Source organism: Microchirus variegatus, assembly GCF_963457635.1.
Source record: "Microchirus variegatus genome assembly, chromosome: 4".
NCBI lineage: Eukaryota > Metazoa > Chordata > Actinopteri > Pleuronectiformes > Soleidae > Microchirus > Microchirus variegatus.
The window spans coordinates 35,965,545-35,987,101 of record NC_139805.1 but is presented as its reverse complement, the minus strand read 5'-3'; the positions used below and the strand labels follow the sequence as shown (position 1 = coordinate 35,987,101).

At 43.4% G+C, this 21,557-nt stretch overlaps 1 protein-coding gene across 1 annotated transcript in view; it reads left to right on the top strand.

The window, feature by feature from the left end:
- The window catches only part of patj (PATJ crumbs cell polarity complex component), a gene marked incomplete at its 5' end in the record, with an annotated part of 133,544 nt that overhangs the window by 86,869 nt on the left and 25,118 nt on the right, over positions 1–21,557 (top strand). Inside the window, 2 exons of the mRNA XM_083888324.1 lie at positions 18,271–18,467; positions 20,940–21,031. Coding sequence (XP_083744450.1) covers positions 18,271–18,467; positions 20,940–21,031 — 289 coding nt within the window. The remainder of the gene's footprint in view (positions 1–18,270; positions 18,468–20,939; positions 21,032–21,557) is intronic.

Genomic DNA, 21,557 nt, shown 5'->3' with positions numbered 1-21,557 from the left:
TGAGGCTTCTTCATCTCCTCAGAACTTCTTCAGACTGAGGCTTCTTCATCTCCTCAGAACTTCTTCAGACAGAGGCTTCATCAGCTCCTCAGAGCTTCTTCAGACAGTAGCTTCTTCAGTTCTTCATCAAAACTTCTTCAGACTGAGGCTTCTACAGCTCATCAGAACTTCTTCAGACATGATGGAGCCTCTTGGATGAGAAGTGGAATGTCTTCAGACAAACTAAGTCCAGTTGCTTCTGTTGTCTCGAGACATGGCTGCCAGAACGTACTGAAGGAAAACAGTGCAATCACTGAAGCAAAGGCGTCTTAAAAATACATGAATATGCTAATTTATCTCCACTTCACCTCAGTCTTTCCCAACTAGAGACTAATTCAGTCGCTCGCACCAAAAATACCTTTTTTTTGTTCAGATTTTTGCTTCAAACGTGTTGCACCAGAAACTGGAACATTTGTCTGCACAGAAAACTCGCTAACTGGACCAGTCCAGGCAGTGTTGGGAGTAGATTAATGCCACGTCCTCAGGGAGTGTGTGTGTGTGTGTGTATAAATGTGTGTGTGTGTGTGTGTGTGCATAAATGTGTGTGTGTGTGCACTTGCAGCAGCAGGCTGAGCTACTGTTGCATTGCAGTGACCTCCAGGAGCTACTGCAGCACTGCTACCCACACACACACACACACACACACACACACACACACACACACACACACACACACACACACACACACACACACACACACACACACACAGGATAGGATACAGGGAGGATAACGGTCTGTTTTTTTTTCCTCCTCCTCCTAACTCCTTCTCCCTCGCTCTGACAAATGGAAGAAAAAGAGACATTCGGCAATTTTTTCCATTAACACAAAAAAAACATGTTGTTACACAAACTGACACAGCAACACTAACACACAGTCATTTTCTTTTCCCTGAGACACAATCTCATTCAGAATGCAGTTAAAAAAAGAACTCTCTTATCAGAACAAAATGACTTCCCTGCATTCTGAGTTAGATTTTGTCTTATAGGGAATAAAACTACATCATTATTTCCATGTGCTTGGAAAATGAAAGTGTTTTCACCACCTTTTTTTTGGCTGAAATGAGGCCGACGATGACATTTGCTGGTCATGAATATAGTAAGTAAAGAGCAAAAAAACCACCAGACACGCGTCAAATGTCCTCATAAATGCATTAAAACACAATCAAGTCAATGCATTGAAAGTGCAATATGCAACATTCGACCTTTCAGGATGTCAGAAAACACATTTCTGTGTGTTTCTGCAAAGTTGTGACTTTGACAGGAAGTGACAGACCCTGTATTTAAATTGCGCTGCAGTCAAAGGCGGATGTTTACGGCGTTCACTTCGCCCGTCATAGCTGTTAAAAACCTGCGTAAAAGGAAATGTTAAATAGTGGCTGAGTGACTTTCATTTCTGGACTTTAACTCCTCTTTAAACAACTGTAATAATATAAAAACCCAGAGTGAGTTTTATCAGCGCCGGCTCCTACAAATACTGACTTTGTTTTCCTGGCGAGCTGAAACGTCTTTATCCTGAAAAATGTGGCTTTAAATCGGTGTGAAAACAAGCAATAAATGCACTGAAAGCACTGAAGAGCAGACGTCTGCTGTGAGGCTGCAGTACCACTGACAGACACAGAGGGAGACAGAGAGCAGGTAGCTCAGTAGCTAAACCAGCTTCGTGTGTTTGTTTGCAGTATAAAGTCGTTAAAATGGTTGTAAATGGTTGTTTGTTTGATACCAGAGAGTTTACGGTCATTTCATTTCATACGGTCAATCAATCAAGGAACGCTTGAAGCAGAACTTTCCAAGTCTGGTCCCTTTTTCCTCTACGGAGCTCCCCCTACAGTTTGGGAGTACATATTTTGTACAACACCACCGTAATCATCCATCGTCTAAACCTCTAACCGTGAAGCCATGTCCGTGCCAGTTGACTTCCATTTTGCATGATTCCGTGTTTTTCAATTCTTGCCATTTGAAAAAACTCACAGTCCGATGTTTTGATTTCGTTTCCTCTTCCTCGCTTCCTCCGATAATCTGCTTCTTTTCCGCGATGAACGTCTTAAGACTCCGACAGATTCTTGCAAGGCTGGTTTTCCTCTAACAGACAGTAGAGGGCAGTGGAGACACTTCATAGCCAAGATGCTTCTCCAGTTCTTCAGAACCTTGTAAACAAGAGGCTTCCTTAGTTCTTCAGATCTCCAGAACTTCTTCAGACGGATTCTCACCATTTGAAAAACTCCGGTCCGATATTCGCTCGAGTCGTTTCCTCTTCCTCGACTCTTTCGACAAAGGTCTTCTATGCTTCTTTTTCGCCCGCTCTGCCGCGATGAACATCTTAAGACACAGAGTCGGCGGCCCTGATTTTGCAAGGCTGGTTTTCCTTTAACAGACAGTAGGGGGCAGTGGAGACACTTCTTATCCAAGATGCTTCTTCACTTCTTCAGACAGATTCTTGCCATTTGAAAAACCGGTCTACTCGAGTCGTTTCCTCTTCCTCACTTCCTCCTCCGACAAAGATCTTCTCTGCTTCTTTTTCGCCCCCTCTTCCACGATGAACGTCTTAAGACTCCGACAGATTCTTGCAAGGCTGGTTTTCTTCCGTCAGACACTAGGGGGCAGTTGAGACACTTCTCATCCAAGATGCTTCTTCAGATCTTCAGAACTTCTTCAGACGAGAGGCTTCTTCATGTATTTAGAACCGTTTCAGACACAAGCTTCTTTAGACGAGGTTTCTTTAGTCATTCAGATCTCTGGAACGTCTGAAGGAGTTAATTTTTCCTCGTTTCCTCTTCCTTACTTCCTCCTCCGACAAAGGTTTTCTCTGCTTCTTTTTTGCCCGCTCTGCCACGATGAACGTCTTAAAGGGATGGTTTGATGTACATCGATATGTACACAGATAGTCTGCCGTTACAATCGATTTGCCTCGGGTACACTGTGGAGTCGGTATGAGTGTTTTTAATGCCATGCTAACCAGACCAGTACCATTGACTTGCACTAGCCATAGCACCAGTGAACTCGACAACTAGAAGAACTGAATGAAAATTCTTGAAAACGTCTCCAGACGTCTCCATCACACCGGCTGAGTTGGAAAATAGGTCTTATGTCCAAAATTCCGAACTATCCCTTTAAAGCGGAACTAGACCGGAAGTTCCTATTAACGCTGTTTTTTTGGTGTGTATCTGCGTCATTACCTTGTTTATGAAGCCCTGACAGTTCGAAACAAACAGTTCAGCCACTGCTGAGAACGTTGTGTTTTATTGTAATCTCGGGGCTCAACGAGATCACTGAAAATCCCGTAATAGTTACGTAAGCAGCGGTTCTCCTGAATAACCGATCGTCCTGCTCCGGGCACTAGTCCGGGCACATCCGGTTGCGTACATTGAACCGCAGAAGAAGAAGAATAACGTCCGTTGTGGAGGTGTTTCACGAGCGACAGTGTCTTCTGACTCTGGGTCTGACTCCGGGTCAAAGGTCGTCAAAAGGGACTGCGGCGGGGAGTCGTGACGAAGCTATTTTTAAACACTGTTAAAACAATGTTTTGATAATGAGGAGCAGTGCATCCGCCGTTCCAGAGGGGGGCGCTGCACCTCTGAGAACGGATGTGCTGGATAGTACTGGCCAATCACAAGACTCTGTCTTCTGGGAGTGAAAGTTCACTCTGAAATCTCGCAGCAGAAAAACACCGTCAGAAAAGAGGATTTCTATCGGCTCGTTTACAGCAACTATGAGGTTTTTGACCATAAAAACAAGTTAATATATGTAAGTAGACCTCCATAACTAACATATATGTGCAACAGGACCACTCTGTGTCACCTTTAAGACTCCGGCAGTCTCTTGCAAGTCTGGTTTTCCTCTATCAGACAGTAGGGGGCAGTGGAGACGGCCCCCAATTCTCCCCTGCGACAACACATCTAACCATTTAATCATCACAAAGACTCTGAAGCTGTTAATTAAATGAGGCTAAAAATCCTGCCTCGTTCTCGACTGTAAGCACCGCTGAAGATGAGAGAATTCTCTGTTAATGATATGTGAGCAGGGAAAAGCTTCATCACATCTGATAAAAGAGTCTTAAAAGTCTTTCGTCTGAAACGCACCACGTTACACGTTAACTCGGCTAAACGGACGTTCCAGGTTCCGGTGTTAACAGAGCAGGTCAGAACACATTCAGAGGGTTTGAGCTCCTGCTGTTTTTTGTGTTTTTTTTCCTGCAGCTTTTTTCCATTCCCACTCCAGTTCAGCTCCACTTCCTCCTTCCAGTGAAGGTTCGCAGTGATTCTGTTTGAATTTCACCCTTCAGGGCACACAAAAAAAACCCCTCTCTCTCTCCGGCGTCGGACAGTAAATCAGGACTCAGCAGCAGTAACTGTCCATGTGTCGCCGCAGTGAAATAGACTTCGTTCGGCGTCTCTGATTTGGAGCGTTTTTTAAAAACATGGAACTCCATAAATCGCCCTTTGAGAAGGAGAAAGAAATGTAGTTTTCTGCGGCCGTGTCCTCACAGCTAATGTTGTTCAAAGTGTGCAGTTATCAGCCAAGAGTGCAGCCTGATCAACTGTTATTGTTTTATTGCTGTTTTCAGAGGAATTAAGGGAAGGAAAATATGAGTTTATTTGTGCCGCACATCAGCACAGAGCTCATTTATATGATCCCACAGAGTGGGGACTTCATTTTTACTTTTTTATGATTATTTGGATCATTAAAGTAATGAACTCTGTTTTCCATCATCAAAAAAAAGCAATTTTATACATAATAAATGATTTCTTCATCTAATATTATGTTGAATAGATCTATTTATACGTTTATTTAATCCATACATGAGTCACAGCATCATTTAATGCATGTGTTATTGAATCAATCTTAAAGCTGCAGTGAATGTGTTACACATCAATCTCTCTGGGTTTTTCGGTAGAATTTTGTTTTCACGTCACCCGTCCGCACGCCCGTCCACACACCTGTCCACACACCCGTCCGCACACCCGTCCACACACCTATCCGCACCCCAGTCGGCACGCCCGTCCAGACACCCGTCCACACACCTACCCACACACCCGTCCACGCACCTGTCCGCACACCTGTCCACACACCCGTCCACACAGCTGTCCACACACCCGTCCACACACCCGTCCACACAGCTGTCCACACACCCGTCCACACACCTGTCCGCACCCCAGTCGGCACACCTGTCCACACGCCCGTCCGCACCCCAGTCGGCACGCCCGTCCGCACACCCGTTCGCACGCCCGTCCGCACCCCAGTCGGTACCCCAGTCGGTACACCCGTCCTCACACCCGTCCACACACCCGTCCACACACCCGTCCAAACACTCTGTCCAAACACCCGTCCAAACACCCGTCCACACACCCGTCCAAACATCCGTCCAAACACCCGTCCAAACACCTGCCCAAACACCCGTCCACACACCCGTCCAAACACCCGTCCAAACACCCGTCCACACACACACCCGTCCAAACACCCGTCCACACACCTGTCCAAACACCCGTCCAAACACCCGTCCAAACACCTGAAACCTAACTATGGGTCGTTTTTGGTCGACCGCTGAATACGACCTGTAGGTACGTTTTTGGTGCGTTGGTGAGGTTAGCTAAAAAAATATGGAGCTAGGAGCTAGCGTTGGAGACGCTAATTACTTACTAAGATCAACCTGCAGCAGCTGCTCAGCACTGTTTGGTACAGTACAGTACTGTTTGGAATGGTAAACACCTGGGTCAGGCTTGCTTTTACTTCGTTGGTAGGGTTAGCGTTGGTGGTTACAGCTGTAGTGTAGTCATCAGTAGTGGAGGAGTTTAAAGCCACCAAGGCAAGGGCAGTTAGTACACTCCTTGTGTACTAAGGATGTGAAAGTAAGACATGCAAGCGAGACCATCAAATGCGGCAGAAAGTGGAAGCCCCAACAAGCCGTAAGGGAAGCGGAATCTCATTGGAAGCACCAGGAAATCATGGGCGTGGTATGTAAGGGACGACTGGGCCTGGGTCACTACAGCGAGAAGAGGTGGAGCAGGGCAGACGCCAGAGTCAGAAGAGGTCTCGTGGTGCAGAGAGTCCGGGAGGCAGTAGAGGAGGAGTGCCAGGTGAAAGCCATCGGACTTGCCTCCCAGGGCCGATGGACGCAATGGGACCAGGCACAGGAGCGACCGCTGTCTTGGAAGGAGTTATGGCAGACTGACCAAGGGAAGTTAAGCTTTCTCTTGCGCTCAGTGACTGACCTGCTGCCAACCCCAAGAAACCTGAAGATATGGGGCAAAGATGAAGATCCATCTTGCAAGCAGTGTGGTGCAGCTTTATGCACACTAAACCACATCCTGACTGGCTGTCCAAAGGCATTGGCAGAAGGGCGGTATAGATGGAGGCATGACAAGGTCCTTACAGAAATCGCTAAATGGGTGGAACAGCAGCGAGTTAAGGCCAACAGCAACATGCAAGCCCAACCTTCCAAAGCCATAAACTTTGTGAGGGAAGGAGTCAAGACCCAAGGAGTCAAGACCCAAGGAGTCAAGACCAGCTCCATGGCCACAATCCGACCCTTCACCCTGGAAGGAGCCTCAGACTGGGAGTTGAGTGTGGACCTGAAGAGGAAACTCGTCTTCCCACAGGACGTGGCAGTGACCTCCCTTCGACCAGATATGGTCTTGCTATCTAGGAGCAAAAAAACAATCATAGTTGCTGAGCTCACGGTACCATGGGAAGAAAGGCTGGCCATATCCCACCAACTGAAGAAAGCCAAATACCAGGACTTAATCGACGAAGCCGTGCTAAAGGGGTGGCATGCAATCAGCTATCCCATTGAAGTCGGCTGCCGCGGGTTCCCCGCAAAATCAGTGGGCTACTTCTTGCAGAGGGTGGGGCTGCAACCCAAACAGCTGAAGATAGCCACCAGGGACATAGCCGCAGCAGCCGAATCCAGCTCAAGATGGCTGTGGCTAAAGAGAGTCCACAGTTGGAACCCTTCTGCAGGTGAAGGCTAGTCAGTCTTCGCTGCCCCACTCAGGCGAGGTGTTCAGGTTAAGGGGCGAAACACCTGAGACCCTGAGATCCCTGCTGACGATGCAGAAGGGTTCCAATAATGTGGATTCCCAAGGAATTCCATCTAGTAAGACGATCTGCATTTCTAAAGTTAGCGTAGTTCCTAGTTGTAGCTTGTGGTAAAGCATTTCTGATGTTTACTTCACCCTAGCGTGACATCGTACCAGTGTGAAGACAACGATTGTAACACTGCCCCCTATAGGCCTGTAAGGTAGGCACTAACTCAAATATTAAGAGGATCTGATTTTTTTGTTTTAAGTGTCATTTCTGAAATGTTATTTTGGAGTTGTTGATCTCTCTTTCTCTGTTCTATTCTGTTCTCTGATCTTGGACAGATCCAAGACGTCTCTGACCGCTAACATCTCGCTTTGCTTTGAATCTTCTAGTTAAGCTCAAGTCTCCTTCAAGAGCTTCCTTTCCTGTTTGAAAGACCCGGACGTTTAAGTCGCCTTTGCTCTATTTTGTTCAAGAGTTCTGTCTTTATCCCAGAACTAAGTGACGTTGATTCACAGCTGTAATTTTGTCGTAATCTCTGTCCGATTTCTTTCTTGCATTGTTGACCAAGAACCGTCTTAAATGTGGGTTTAACCGTTAAGTTTTAGTCCTGTAACCTCTGCAGAAAAAGAACGCAGTCACAGTTATCTCTCCTGTGTGTGTGTGTGTGTGATAAGTAAATGTAATAAGTGTGTATCTCCTTGCTGTCACCTTGTTCCTCGGTGCAGAGACATTGTGTGACTCACCCACACACACGCACACTCCTGTGTCGGTGTACAAATGAGGACAGTGATTGCCACCCTTTAGCAGAGCTCCTGCAGATATCCATCAAGCCTCTGCTCGTATATAACGTCGCTAACGACAGGAAAAGCAGACGTTATAATTCATGCGCCGCAGTAATTATACACAGAAAACCTGTTAACTTCATGTCCCATTGAGCATTTTGCAAATCAAGGCGAAAACTAAAGTGTTTAGATTGATTCCCTGCCTCGCAGGCATTGGTTTGTTTCACTTCATTACTTTGACAATCAGCTCGCTGTAATAACCACAAACAGACACAACAGCAGCCGACGCTCGGGCGGAGCCGGTTCATCCGTCTGTTTGCTGCTCACAGCATCCGTTCTGAGGGTCAGCGGAGGCTGGAGCCAAAGAGATTATTCAGTTTTGGTAATTTAATAAAAACCAGGGAGGGAGGGAGGGCTGAGGCAGACAGGAGTCTGAAATCAGTTTAAACAGCTTCATCTGAGCAGGAATCCAAAAATCTCAGAGGAAACGATAACCGTAACCTACTTAGAATACAGGGAAGACAAAGTACAAGCAGCATCCTGGCAAACGAGAAGAAGAAACACGAGGATATGGTTCACTTTGGTCCAGCATGTGTATAACCATAGCCCCAACCGTTCTATTCTTTGGCACCCGTTTACCCTTGAGGTACCAGAGCAAAGACACGAGACACACAACACTTCTGCAGTCTATTCTCTTACAAAGTTTGACGTCTTGTTGAGACAAACGGCCGCAAACCGAGCAAGGAAAAAGCTACTGGACGTCCTCCATTGTTGTCATTGTTCGTCAACGTTAAGCTAAGTATCTCGTTGACACGGCCAAACGCAACACTGACTCAGGACTTTACCGTTCCAAACCATGATGGAAACACGGTTATATATTCAACTGTTGGACCAAAACGCCTCCTGGTTTTCCATGAAATGGTTCAGTACTGCCAAGACTATTGAAGACGACCAAACCTTAACTTAAGACAGTGATGTCATAGCCCCGCCTCTCTCTTGTTCTTGCAACCGGTGTTTCTTCAATGTTGGCAGTAGAGCTGCAACTAACGATCATTTTCGTAATCGATTGATCTGTCGATTATTTTCTCGATTAATCGTTTGGTCCATAAAACGTCAGAAAATGTTAAAAAAAACGGTTGATCGGTGTTTGTCAAACCTGGAAATGAAATTTGTGACAACCACGAACCAAGCAAGAAAAAAAGCTGCTGGACGTCCTCCATTGTTGTCATTGTTCGTTGACGGCGCAAGGGTTCGACGTCAAGCTATGTATCTCGTTGACGCGGCCGTCGGACACAGCCCACACTCCCTAACTGTTCTCAGTCGAAACACAATCCTGATCCAGATCCATGATGGAAACACGGCTTTATTCAACTGTTGGACCAAAACACGCTCTGGTTTTCCGGAGTAAAATGGTACGGTCGGACAGTCCGACAGCTGATTGAGCGACAGAAAAACATCACTCCCTTGTGACCTTTAATGCAAACAAAGTTTGATGTCCTGTTGACACAAACAAACAGCCCACAGCCCACACTCCGCCTACCAAAGTAAAGTTACTGATCTCTGTTGAAACACAAGCCTGACCCGGTCTTTACCATTCCAAACAGTACCAAAGTGGACCGTACCATGATGGTTCCATTGGAAGATTGAAGTTTTTTCTATTCAAAAATATGATTTTTCAAACGTTGTCCGAAGACTTAGACATTGACGGAACAACTTGTCTTCCGACTTGAAAGGTTGTGGGTTCGATTCCCTGGCTGTGCCGGCAGTGTGTGAACGGGTAAGAAAGTGTGAGTACTGAGTGAATATGAATGTGTGAGTGAATGAGTGTGAATGGATGAAGGTTTTGAGTATTGAATGGAAACCATTTAGCGTTTACTGATCCAGACACAAAGACCCAGTCTGAGGAGGACGACAACACGACAAAACCTGTACTTACATAACATCAACAGACTGCAGGCTACACACACACACGCACACACACACACACACACACACACACGCACACACACAGAGGTATATTCTTCTCAAGGCGTTTCACTGACTTTGATTCATTTGGACGCATTAAACTTTAACCATAATTCACATCTAAACATAACCGGGTTCCCTCAGAAATTAGCTTCTGCCTCGTTAGGACCAGGTTATGGGCTCCACGAGGACACCTGGTCCTGACGAGGTCAGTGTTTATGACAGAAAATAGGTCTTAATGAGGTCACATTTACAAGGACACACACACACACACACACACACACACACACACACACACCTACCTGCAGTGATGTGTTAGCTGGAGGGAATCTTCTGTTCTCTTCTGCTGTTATTCACCATGAGTGGCTGCTCTGGCAAATTTACTGTGTGTGTGTGTGTGTGTGTGTGTGTGTGTGTGTGTGTGTGTGTGTGTGTGTGTGTGTGTGTGTGTGTGTGTGTGTGTGTGTGTGTGTGTGTGTGTGTGTGTGTGTGCACGCTGATTTAGTGTGACAAGTCACCTTGCTAGGAGCGCACACACACACACACACACACACACACACACACACACAATACTATTCCTTTTAGGGCACGACATTGATTTTCGTTCCAATTTAAGCTTCATCACTAACCTTAACCATACCTAGTTAATGTCCCTATAATAACCCTAACTTTAACTATAACCATAACCACGATTCAAATATTAGTACTAAACCTAACCAGGTCCTTTAGAAACGAGCTTCTGCCTCATTAGGACCAGGTTTTTGGTCTCCATGAGGACGACTGGTCCTGACAAGGTCAGTGTTTGTGACAGAGGAAAAGGTCCTAAAGAGGGTACAAAGACAAGAAAACACACACACTCTGTCTCCACATTGTTTGACAGCAGTCAGGACTGTGTGTGTGTGCGTGTGTTAGGCTGCGTTCATTAGCATATCTGCAGCAGTATCTGCAGAACGACCTGGAGTAACATTATTTTTAGCTGCGTGACCTTCAGAGCAGATGTTGAGCTCTGCGTTCTCACTGAGCAGCAGATGTTTCCTCACCGAGGAGCCGAGCACGACGCCGTCACTTATCCGTCGTTATCGCTCGGACCAAAACGCCGTTTCGGGAGCGCGGAAACAGTAGTTTCTGACATTTTCGTGAAGACGACCAACACAGAAGTTGTTCTCGCATTCGCTGTCGTTGACCTTCACCGTCTTCTTCTTGTCTTTGGAGATCGTTTGGTTAGATTCTGTCTCTAGTTTTCAGATGTTTCAGCCACTTAAATGTGAATATATTTCCGGTTCCTTTGCTCCATGAAACAAAGAAATCGTTCAAACTGAATCATTTTAAAGTTTGTGGACAAAAACGTGACGTTTGAGAAGGTTTGAGGAACACTGATCAACATTTTATGGACCAAACGATGACTGAAAACAGATGATTAGATGATCCAAACCTCACCTATGACCACAAACTGTGAGCCGTGACAATAAAAACATGAAATGGAACATTCTGGAGAGGCTGGACATGGAGTCCTGGTTCAGGGCATCTCCCCATGGTGCCTCCTGGACCTGCAGGAGATAGATGTTCTATAACTCTCTGCAGACCTGAGGGAACGTCTCGGTGTTCCACTGGGAGAACTGGTGGAGAGAGTAAAGTCTGCAGACTCAGTGTCGTCTTCTCTGGTATTGGTGTCTTTCCGTAGCAATTCTGTGTCAATGAAGACGTTTCCTCAGACCACGTTTACGGAAAACTCTTTCAAAACGACAAAAAGATAGCGTTTTGTTCCGTTCTCAGAGTCTGAGTCTGAAGGAAACACTAATATATTCTTATGTTATCTTCCGACAAGATGTCTTACGTGACGTTTATATTCTGATCAGGCCCAAAAAACATCGCTGTTTATGTTTGGCCTGAAGAAGCAGCAGCAGCAGCAGCAGCAGCATCAACACAAACTGTCAGACTGCTGAGAGAGAAGGAGGAGGGATTTATTTCCCTCTATTAGAGTCAGGATGTTGTTGTTTTTCTTTCACTTTTATGTTTGATGATGTGCCAGCGAGCGAGCGAGCGAGAGTCTCAGAGGATATAAAACACTGGCGTCTTCCCCACGTCGAGCCACAGGTTAGCAGCAGCAGCAGCAGCAGCAGCAGCAGCAGCATCTTCACAGCTCTGTCTTCACAGTGAATGTCATCCTCTGACATTTTCTCTGGCTCTGCGCCTCGACTTCCTGCAGAGTTGAAGTGTTTTGTGGAAACAGCCAGAAGAAAAGTGTTGAGTTCACAATAAAAACAAAGGCTTCAAAGTGGGAACTGATTACTGAGGGCAAAACTGCATCCTGTGTCCCTGCAGCAGCGAAGCTGCACGGACGAGACCTCGGGGTTTGTGTCGGGAATCTTTAACGACGCAAGAAAGTTGCTGAAGTTGCGTTTCCTGAATCGATTCACGAGCTCCCGATTTGATTTACACATAATTCAAGTTTTCATTCTAAAATACGGTCAAGCTCACATTTAAAAACTGACTGTAAAAAGACGCGCGACGCCGTGTTTACGTGACTCCGCATCGTTAAAACGAGCCTCTAAAGCACACGTGTCAAACTCGAGGCCCGGGGGCCAGATGTGGTCCGCCACGTCATTTCATGTGGCCCCGCGAGTGATTGATTGGTCTTAAAAATCTGTGCGTTGACCATAAACTACGTTTCCCACAATGCACGGCGATTGCGTTACCCGCAAAGTGACGGCCTCGCCATCGCGGCCTGGGCTACATCTATATTGCATCATATTTGTAACTCGAATAAGTAATAGATACAGAAAGTTATTTAGCAATATGTCACAGAGTAGTTACCTTTATATTTACATTTGGTTACATTTAGTTACATTTATTCTGTATGACGGTTACATCTAACCTTTTGAGGGTAACCGTTATGCTGATGTGGCCCTCTGGTGGCCCTGCTCTGAAGTAACGCTAAAGTTTAAAAACATACGCAGTTACACAGGTACGCTGGTTATTTGTTAGCGCTGCTCTTTTTCCTTTAATAAACACACCGCTCCAGTTCCACTGTAGGCTAACGCTAACGGCGCTAAAAGGAGCTAATGCAGCTAACGGGGCTAACTGGTGAACGGTGCCTGGACTCCGATCATCGTTAAGAACGTTCACTATTACCAGTATAAAGTACTTTAAACTGATACTTTATGAGTAAAAGTACAAGTATGTGACCAGAAAATGCCTTTGGTAGATGTTCAAGCCGCTTTTTCCATAATATTACTTCAGTAAAAGTACTTCAAGTATATGACAAATATCAAAAGTACTCGAGTTCAAGACGTTTTAGGACACAACAGATTCTGCTCGTAGAGGCAACACTTGACTTTATACTTTTTACACTGCTACACGAATAAAACCTTTATTCTTAGCGATAAAGTTAAGTACACAATCACCTTAAATCCGGACGCTAACTTCAGCGTCTAATTAACTTAAATATCTTGTTTATTTTGACATACATTTAGAGAAGAATGAGGGGTAGTTGAAGTCGTAATGCCGAAGCGACTCTTTTCATACTGGATAAAAGCACCAGGGGGCGTCATAAGAGTCCGATCTATTCAGTCCGTCCCGTTCTCCGATGGTCGTAGTCCTCGATCTCTGTGGATTTAAAGTGCAGTGAGTAACGTGACCTGTGGTGTGTGAATAAAGAAGAAGCTGAAACCAGTGTTTGAGATCAATATCTGCTCAAGAAAACGCTCATTTTCTCCATCGTCATCCATGGAGTCGACCCCTAGTGGCTGTTCCGTGACATTGCTGTTTCCTGGTTCTTCTTCTTCTTCTTCTCAGACTCTCTGGTTTCACTGCAGAGAACATGAATCTCTGAACTCAGCTCTTCTCTAAATGAGGTCCTGCCCTCCGTCCGTTGCCTCCTCAGCTTCGTACCTTCAGCTTTTTTTTACGGCTCACGCCATAAACCTCCGGCCGCTCTCGCTCGTGTTCCCGGCTGAAAAAACGTCAGCTGAGCAAAGTGTGCGGTCACATCTCATCAAAGTCACACGAAGGGAACACAATCACCTTCTCTTACTCTTACTCTCAACTTGTAAATGGAAAAGCTTCTCCTCGCAGCTGAGCTCCTTCTTCAGCGTAATGATGTGGTACGATGCCCATGTTACTGCTGACACTTCACCGGCACACCTGTCCGATCCTGTCGTGCCTGGAAAACACGCAATCTGGGAACAGCGGCTCTGTCCTGACGTCCTCTCAATTTCAGTTTGCTTCAGAAAACTTGGATAAACTTGGATATACTCTGATCTGATACAACTAACGCAAATGCGGAATTAAATTAAATAATGCGACTTTTGCGATACCTAGCAATCACCACATCTTTTCTGCAACTTTGACCGACCGCCGTAATTTTCTACAAGACTAAGGCCCCGTCCCAATACCTCCCCTAACCCTAAATATTTGCCCTAACCCTAAATATTTGCCCTAACCCTAAATTTTTGTCCTAACCCAAAATGTTTGCACTAACCCTAAATGTTTGCACTAACCCTAAATTTTTGCACTAATCCTACATTTTTGCACTAACCTTACATTTTTGCACTAGCCCTAAATTTTTGCACTAACCCTAAATTTTTGCCCTAACCCTAAATTTGTGCACTAATCCTACATTTTTGCACTAACCCTAAATTTGTGCACTAATCCTAAATTTTTGCACTAACCCAAAATTTTTGCACTAACCCTGATTTTTTGCACTAATCCTAAATGTTTGCCCTAACCCTAAATTTGTGCACTCATCCTAAATTTTTGCACTAACCCTAAATGTTTGCACTAATCCTACATTTTTGCCCTAACCCTAAATTTTGCACATTTGCGCATAGGGGGGGGAGTGAGGGGAATTGCGATTTTGCCCCTTATAATCAACCCTCAAAATGTAGTGAGCTCTGATGAGGGCTAAAAACGAAGTGGAAGATGAATATACCCATGATGCTTTGCGAATTCAGCGAGCCGACTGATTTTTTATTTTTCAACAAAGATGGCGGCCACATCTGCCGAGGAACAATTTCGTTGTAATGTATTTTCGCAAATAAGCACGTTACAATGTCGAAGGACCGTTGTGCTTTGAACACTAATGTCAGAAAATAACTGACCATTTATGAAAGCAGCTAGCTAGCGGCTATTTGCTATTTGCAGGTAGCTGCTTGCTAGCTTTGCTACATCTGGGTAGTTTTGTCAGTGTTTTGGATGTGTGTAGCGCCGTAGCACGCTCCACCGGTAGAATTGTCAACATGTGACGGAGGTCAGCACGTTCGTTACGTCCACTACGCTAATTTGCATATAGTGGCGTCCCAATTCCATAGGGAAGCCACTTCCCCTCAACGAGGGAAATACGGCAATTATGGGCGGAGTCTTGCCGCTGGCAAGTACCCAACGTCATCGGGAGAATCACGACATTTCATATATCAAGAACATCATTTACTGAAATTTATTGCATAATTATACCCTTTAAAAACACAGCAACGGGCATTTTTAGTCCCGACAATCACAAAAACAGCCCGAAGAATACTTTACATCCTTATGTCATGCCCAAGGGCACACCTACATGTAGTCAAACCCACAACCTTTTGGTTGAAAGACAACTCGCTGTACCGCTGAGCCCCTGTCGGCTCTCTCTGACCGATTCCTGTGCGTCTCTTTCACTTTGAGGCTGATTTACTCCGCGCTCATAAACCCGATTATCAGCGTCCCGTGTCGATGCTCTTTGTTTCGATAACTGCTGCGACCTTTAAATCCCAGAGCAGAGCTTACGGAGCTTCAGTTGTCGTGTGCATTAAAAACCTCCTCCATCGTATCTTCACAGGCTCAGCCGTCCTCGCTCAAAGACGGGTCACTTTCGTCTTCGGGGCGTCTTATTCCAAAGGGGAAAAAAGGTCAGGAGCCGCGAGAGTAAATGACACAGAATGACTTTTCATCTTCACTTTGCTGCTCCCGAGTTTCCCCGCTGGGTCGCTCACCACTGCCCCCGCGTTTCTCATTTCGCTCACGCGTCCTCTGGTGGTTGTTTATTTCACAGATGATTAAACAAAGCCGTTCGGTTTGACACCAAATTTAATCCCCTTCATGTCTCGTCTTCTCGTCTCTCTTTCATTGGGCTCTCTCTCTCCATCTCTTAAATCCTCTCCTTGTTTGTTTTCTTATTTCCTGTCACCTCCCCTGGCCTCCCCTCTTCTTCTTATTGTCACACTTCTTTTCTCCACTTAGCATCCATCCATCCATCCATCCATCCACATAGAGACAACCATTCATTCTCACACCTACGATGTTTACCTAATCCCCATATTAGGTCAATTGGACTGTGGGAGGAACAGATCACTAATGTGTGTGGACAATGTGGTTTAGCATAAATAAGTATATAGCAATTGCTAATGTATAACTCCAGTTCCTATAATATACAAGATAAAAAGCTGCAACTTGGTCAGTTCTGTTGAAGAAACACACTGAATTTGGATTTCCATCACACATTTGGAGCAAACTCGCCAACCCTGACATACTGTGGGATTCCAAAATGGCTGCCAGTGTACAAACTACTGCTACGTTTACTGTTAATAGCACTCTTAACTTGTTTTCTTCGCAGTTACTCAGTCGCACACGTGTTTAAAATATCCAAACACGCTGTTGTATAAATGACTACGTCATCTGCGTAAAGCTTGATCCTCTTCACCCTCGCCAACCCCGACATGCTGTAGGATTCCAAGATGGCTGCCATTGTACAAACACTGCTTTCGTTTCCTGTTAAAATATAAAAATATAAATGACTATGTCATCTGCGTAAAGCTCGATCCTCTTCGTCTGCTTTTCAAATTATTTCCATGGACATTTTTTGTCTGGTACTTTTTAAGGTGGTTTTTTATATTCTCTCTCTGAAATTGATGCTTATTGAAAATGAAGCCTGAAGTCTTTCAAACTCCACCTCTATCCTCTATAGGTCTCCTTTAGTCGGCTCCTCCTCTCCCAAAGTTGGTTTGGTTGGATGATAAAATCAAAGAGTGCATAAAAAGCAGCCTGATTTTACAGTTTTAGAAATCTTTTTCACGTGTTTATCACATTTGACTTGGTTATCTAAAACAAACATAAATAAACAAAAATATATATATATATGTGTGTGTGTATATGTGTGTGTATATGTGTGTATATATATGTGTATATATGTGTGTATATATATGTGTATATATGTGTATATGTATATATATATATATATGTGTATATGTATGTGTGTATATATGTATATATATGTATATATGTGTGTATATATATATGTGTGTATATATATATGTGTGTATATATGTGTATATATATACATGTGTGTATATATGTGTATATATATACATGTGTGTATATATGTGTATATATATATATGTGTGTATATATGTGTATATATATATATATATGTATATGTATGTGTATATGTATATATATGTGTATATATGTATATATGTGTGTATATATATATGTGTGTATATATGTGTATATATATACATGTGTGTATATATGTGTATATATATACATGTGTGTATATATGTGTATATATATATATGTGTGTATATATGTGTATATATATATGTGTGTATATATGTGTATATATATATATGTGTGTATATATGTGTATATATATATGTATATGTATGTGTATATGTGTATATATGTGTATATGTATATATATGTGTATAAATGTATATATGTGTATAAATGTATATATATATATGTATATATATATATGTATATGTATATATGTGTATATGTATATATGTATATATATGTGTATATATATATATATATGTATATATGTGTATATATATATATGTGTATTTATATATATATGTATGTATATATGTGTATTTATATATATATGTATATGTATATATGCGTATATATATATATATGTATATATGTGTATATATATATATATATATATATGTATATGTATATATGTGTATATATATATATGTATATGTATATGTATATATGTGTATATATATATATATGTATATGTATATATATATATATATGTGTATGTATATATATATATATATGTGTATATATATATATATATATATTTGTTCTCGTCTCTCCTCGACCCAGGCCCATTTTCTCTCTGCTCTGATTTATTTTGTCGCCTCTCTCCTGTAGTTTTTATTTATGTCTTGCACCAAAGGCTGTTTCTCATAATGTGACAAGCAATGAGACAAAATCTATCTTCAAGAAAAAAAATATAAATGTATTGGGCTCCTGATTGTGGTCCACAATGGAACATTACATAATTTCTGTTAAGTCATAGAAGTCATCTGCCTCGGATCCTCCTGCTTCTAGACATGGTTCAGTCCATCAGTCTAACATACGTAATCTATTCATTTGTATAAACAATACTTGACCACGTCTGGTCTCATCTGTATGAACTGAACCCCCTTTATTCATGCTCTTCTTCTTCTTCTGCGTCCTCTGTGTTCTCCTGCCGCAGAGCGTTGGTGTGAGCGTTATGGCGACCTGCAGGGGGAGCTGCTGTGCGTGGAGCTGGACAAGGAGCGCCAGGGTTTGGGCCTCAGCCTGGCAGGAAACCGCGATCGCTCGCGCCTCAGCATCTTCGTGGTCGGACTCCATCCTGGAGGAGCGGCTGCTCGAGACGGACGCATCCAAGTTGGAGACGAGCTGTTGGAGGTTAGAACCAACCACTCACGCCGTGAGCACTACATCACATGACTGCGATAATGATGATAAGGTCTTAATATGGTGGTCTAATATTTAAGCTATTTTTGTAGGAATGGTGGCAACATTTTAAACTTAAAAATCATATGTGATACCTTAAAATCAAAGATTACTGTTTCTCTTAAAGATGGACTTCAAAGAAGCTAAAAGCAGGTTTAGCTAATAATGGTACGTGATGAAAGACATGATACCAAAAATTAAGTATTTGTTGGGGATGATGAGCTGATGGGTTACTTGGTATCATGAATATTTGGTATCACCCCTGAATTTGGATTTCCATCTCACATTTGGAGCAAACTCACCAACCCTGACATACTGTGGGATTCCAAGATGGCTGCCACTGTAAAAACTACTGCTACGTTTACTGTTAATAACACTTTTAACTGATTTTCTTCACAGTTACTCAGTCGCACACTTGTTGTGCTTTTTAAATAATTCAAACACACTGTTGTATAAATGGCTACATCATCTGCGTAAAGCTTGATCCTCTTCACCTGCTTTTTGAGGGTTAAGACTTGGTTTTTATGGTTAGGGTTAAATTAGGTTTAGGTTAAGGGTCAAGGGAACTACGTCTATGACGTGTCCTTGTTAAGAATGCTCTACAAATATGTGTTGTTTACCTCTTTAGGACCTTTAGGACTGTCAGGACCAGTAGTCCTCATGGAGACTAAAAACCTAACGAGGCCGAACCTAATTTCTGAGGAACAGCTGAAGTTTAGGACTAAGATTTGAACTGTGGTTAAGGTTAGGGTTAGACATTAACTAGTTATGGTTAAGTTTAGAGAAAAAATAGAGTAACGTGGAGTCAGGAGCGACTGAGGAGTCTGTTTGTACCGGTTATTAATTATTAATAAAGTTGAATTCCTAACAGGATACAAACTGTTTTTATTAACAAACTAAAATAATAAAAAATCACCCCAAAAAAAAGACACGGTCCCTGCTTCGCTCACAGTGCAGCGTTCATCATTTCTTTACCTCCGGCTTCTCTGTCATAATTTAATAATAATATAAGTCAATATAGTGAGTTCATTTTGTATCAACGGGGGGAAAAAGAAAGATGTTTTCAGCTGCACATTTTAACCGTCAGACGTTCTCTCGTACGCCATGCGACGTTAAGAAAAACGTTCAAACTCGAGATCTTGTCCACGTGTCCACAGTGACTTCACTGAGTTTCCAGTAGGACTTACAGTGAAGTTGTTATTGACTTTTTGGATCGTCCTGACGCGATTAGCGCGTTTACCAACTTTCGTTTATGTACGTGAAACTTTGCAAAAAATTCACCATTCAAGCTAAAACTAAACAGAACTTGCTGTGGATTTAAAAGCCAACGGAAAGGAGGGTCCTCAGAAGAATAGCTGTGCAAACCCGTGTGTGTGTGTGTGTGTGCACGTGCAGATAAGATATCGATTTAGAATCTTAAAGTGGTTTGTAGCTTCTCGCTTGTTAGTTTGACGTCTCACAGCTCGGTGACCTTTCAATTAATGCTTCATTTAGGTGTGTGTTTTAGTTTTAGTCATGTCGTGGGGACCTACACCGCTTACAGTCAGTGCAGGGACACAGTCGTCCTGATCATATTTTAATTTGAATATGGTTTAAGTAGTAATTGGAGATTAGAGTTAGAGTATGACTGTGTGTGTGTGTGTGTGTGTGTGTGTGTGTGTGTGTGTGTGTGTGTGTGTGTGTGTGTGTGTGTGTTCATCAGCCTGGAAACTACACCGATCACCAGGCTCATTTATTTTGTGCCTTTCATGAGCCAAACGTGGGCTCCAGAGTTCTGAATAATGTCATTATAATAAACGATTGGAGTTGAACCACTGATCTCTAATGAGATCTGTTGATTTGTTGATTTGTTCTGTGCCGGATTTAATCATCGCGTTGTTTTCATCACTCCTGAACCACAGTGTTTGGGTATAAACCGGTCAATATATCATGCTATTTGTTTAAAGTATTGAAATTATTAGCGCTGGCCGTCGTTAACGGCGACAACGTTAGCGCATGATGCGTTTCCATGACGACTGACCAGAAAAAGACGTATCACGTCATGTTTTGCGTGACTACCGTTTGTCAAAATGAGTCGCTAAAGTATCGCTAAACTTTAAAAACAGAGGCACACATACGCAGTACACAGGTACGCTGGTTATTTAATAAACAGACAGCTCCTGTTCGACTATTGGCACGCTAACGACGCTAAACGAGCTAACGCAGCTAACAGCGCTAACTGGTAAACGGTACCTGGACTCCAACATGACATCACATGCGTATTTTTCCGATCAGTCGTAGTGGAAACGTGTCATGCGTTAACGTGCGTTAGCGTTAACGGCATTAGCGCGTTAGCATGTCCTGATTAAGCAGTTATGGTCGAAATTATTATTTATCAGACTGAAATCGCGATTTCTTTCAATATGATTTGTGTTTCTCCGACAGATCAACAACCAGATACTTTATGGGCGGAGCCACCAGAACGCCTCGGCCATCATTAAGAGCTCCGCCTCCAAGGTGAAACTCATCCTGCTCAGGTAAGACAACTATACAGTGTTATAGTTGTGTTTTGGTTGGTTTTTGGTTGCACAGGGGGGCGGAGTTACTTGAAAGTCGACGGGAGGCGGAGCTTGAGCGTCAAATATTGTCTTTAATCCCTCTTGTCTTTGCCTTTGCTGCTGTAATGACTCAATACTGAGTCTTCACGGCTCAGCGCGAGGATCAATACATGATCACTCTAATCTAATCCACAGCGACACACACTGAGGCTCAATCCAGGCTGAAGAAGACATTTTCTGTCTCCGTCTCTGTGAAAGTCGATGAAAACTCAGAGAGAAAGGGAAGTTTTCCCACCAAATGTGATCTCCTGGTGAGGTCAGAGTGTTGGTGACAGCAGAGGATGAAGCTTTAAAAACCTCTTCACATTCTCTTTTCCTCTGCTTTAAAACCACTCAAAGCTTCAGCTTCAGCTCTTCTCCCTGTGACGACACAGACACTGGTGAAGCTCGGCTTCTCCGGGAGTCAGTGGAGCAGTGGGCGGTCTTAAAGGGCGGAGCCAGTTTT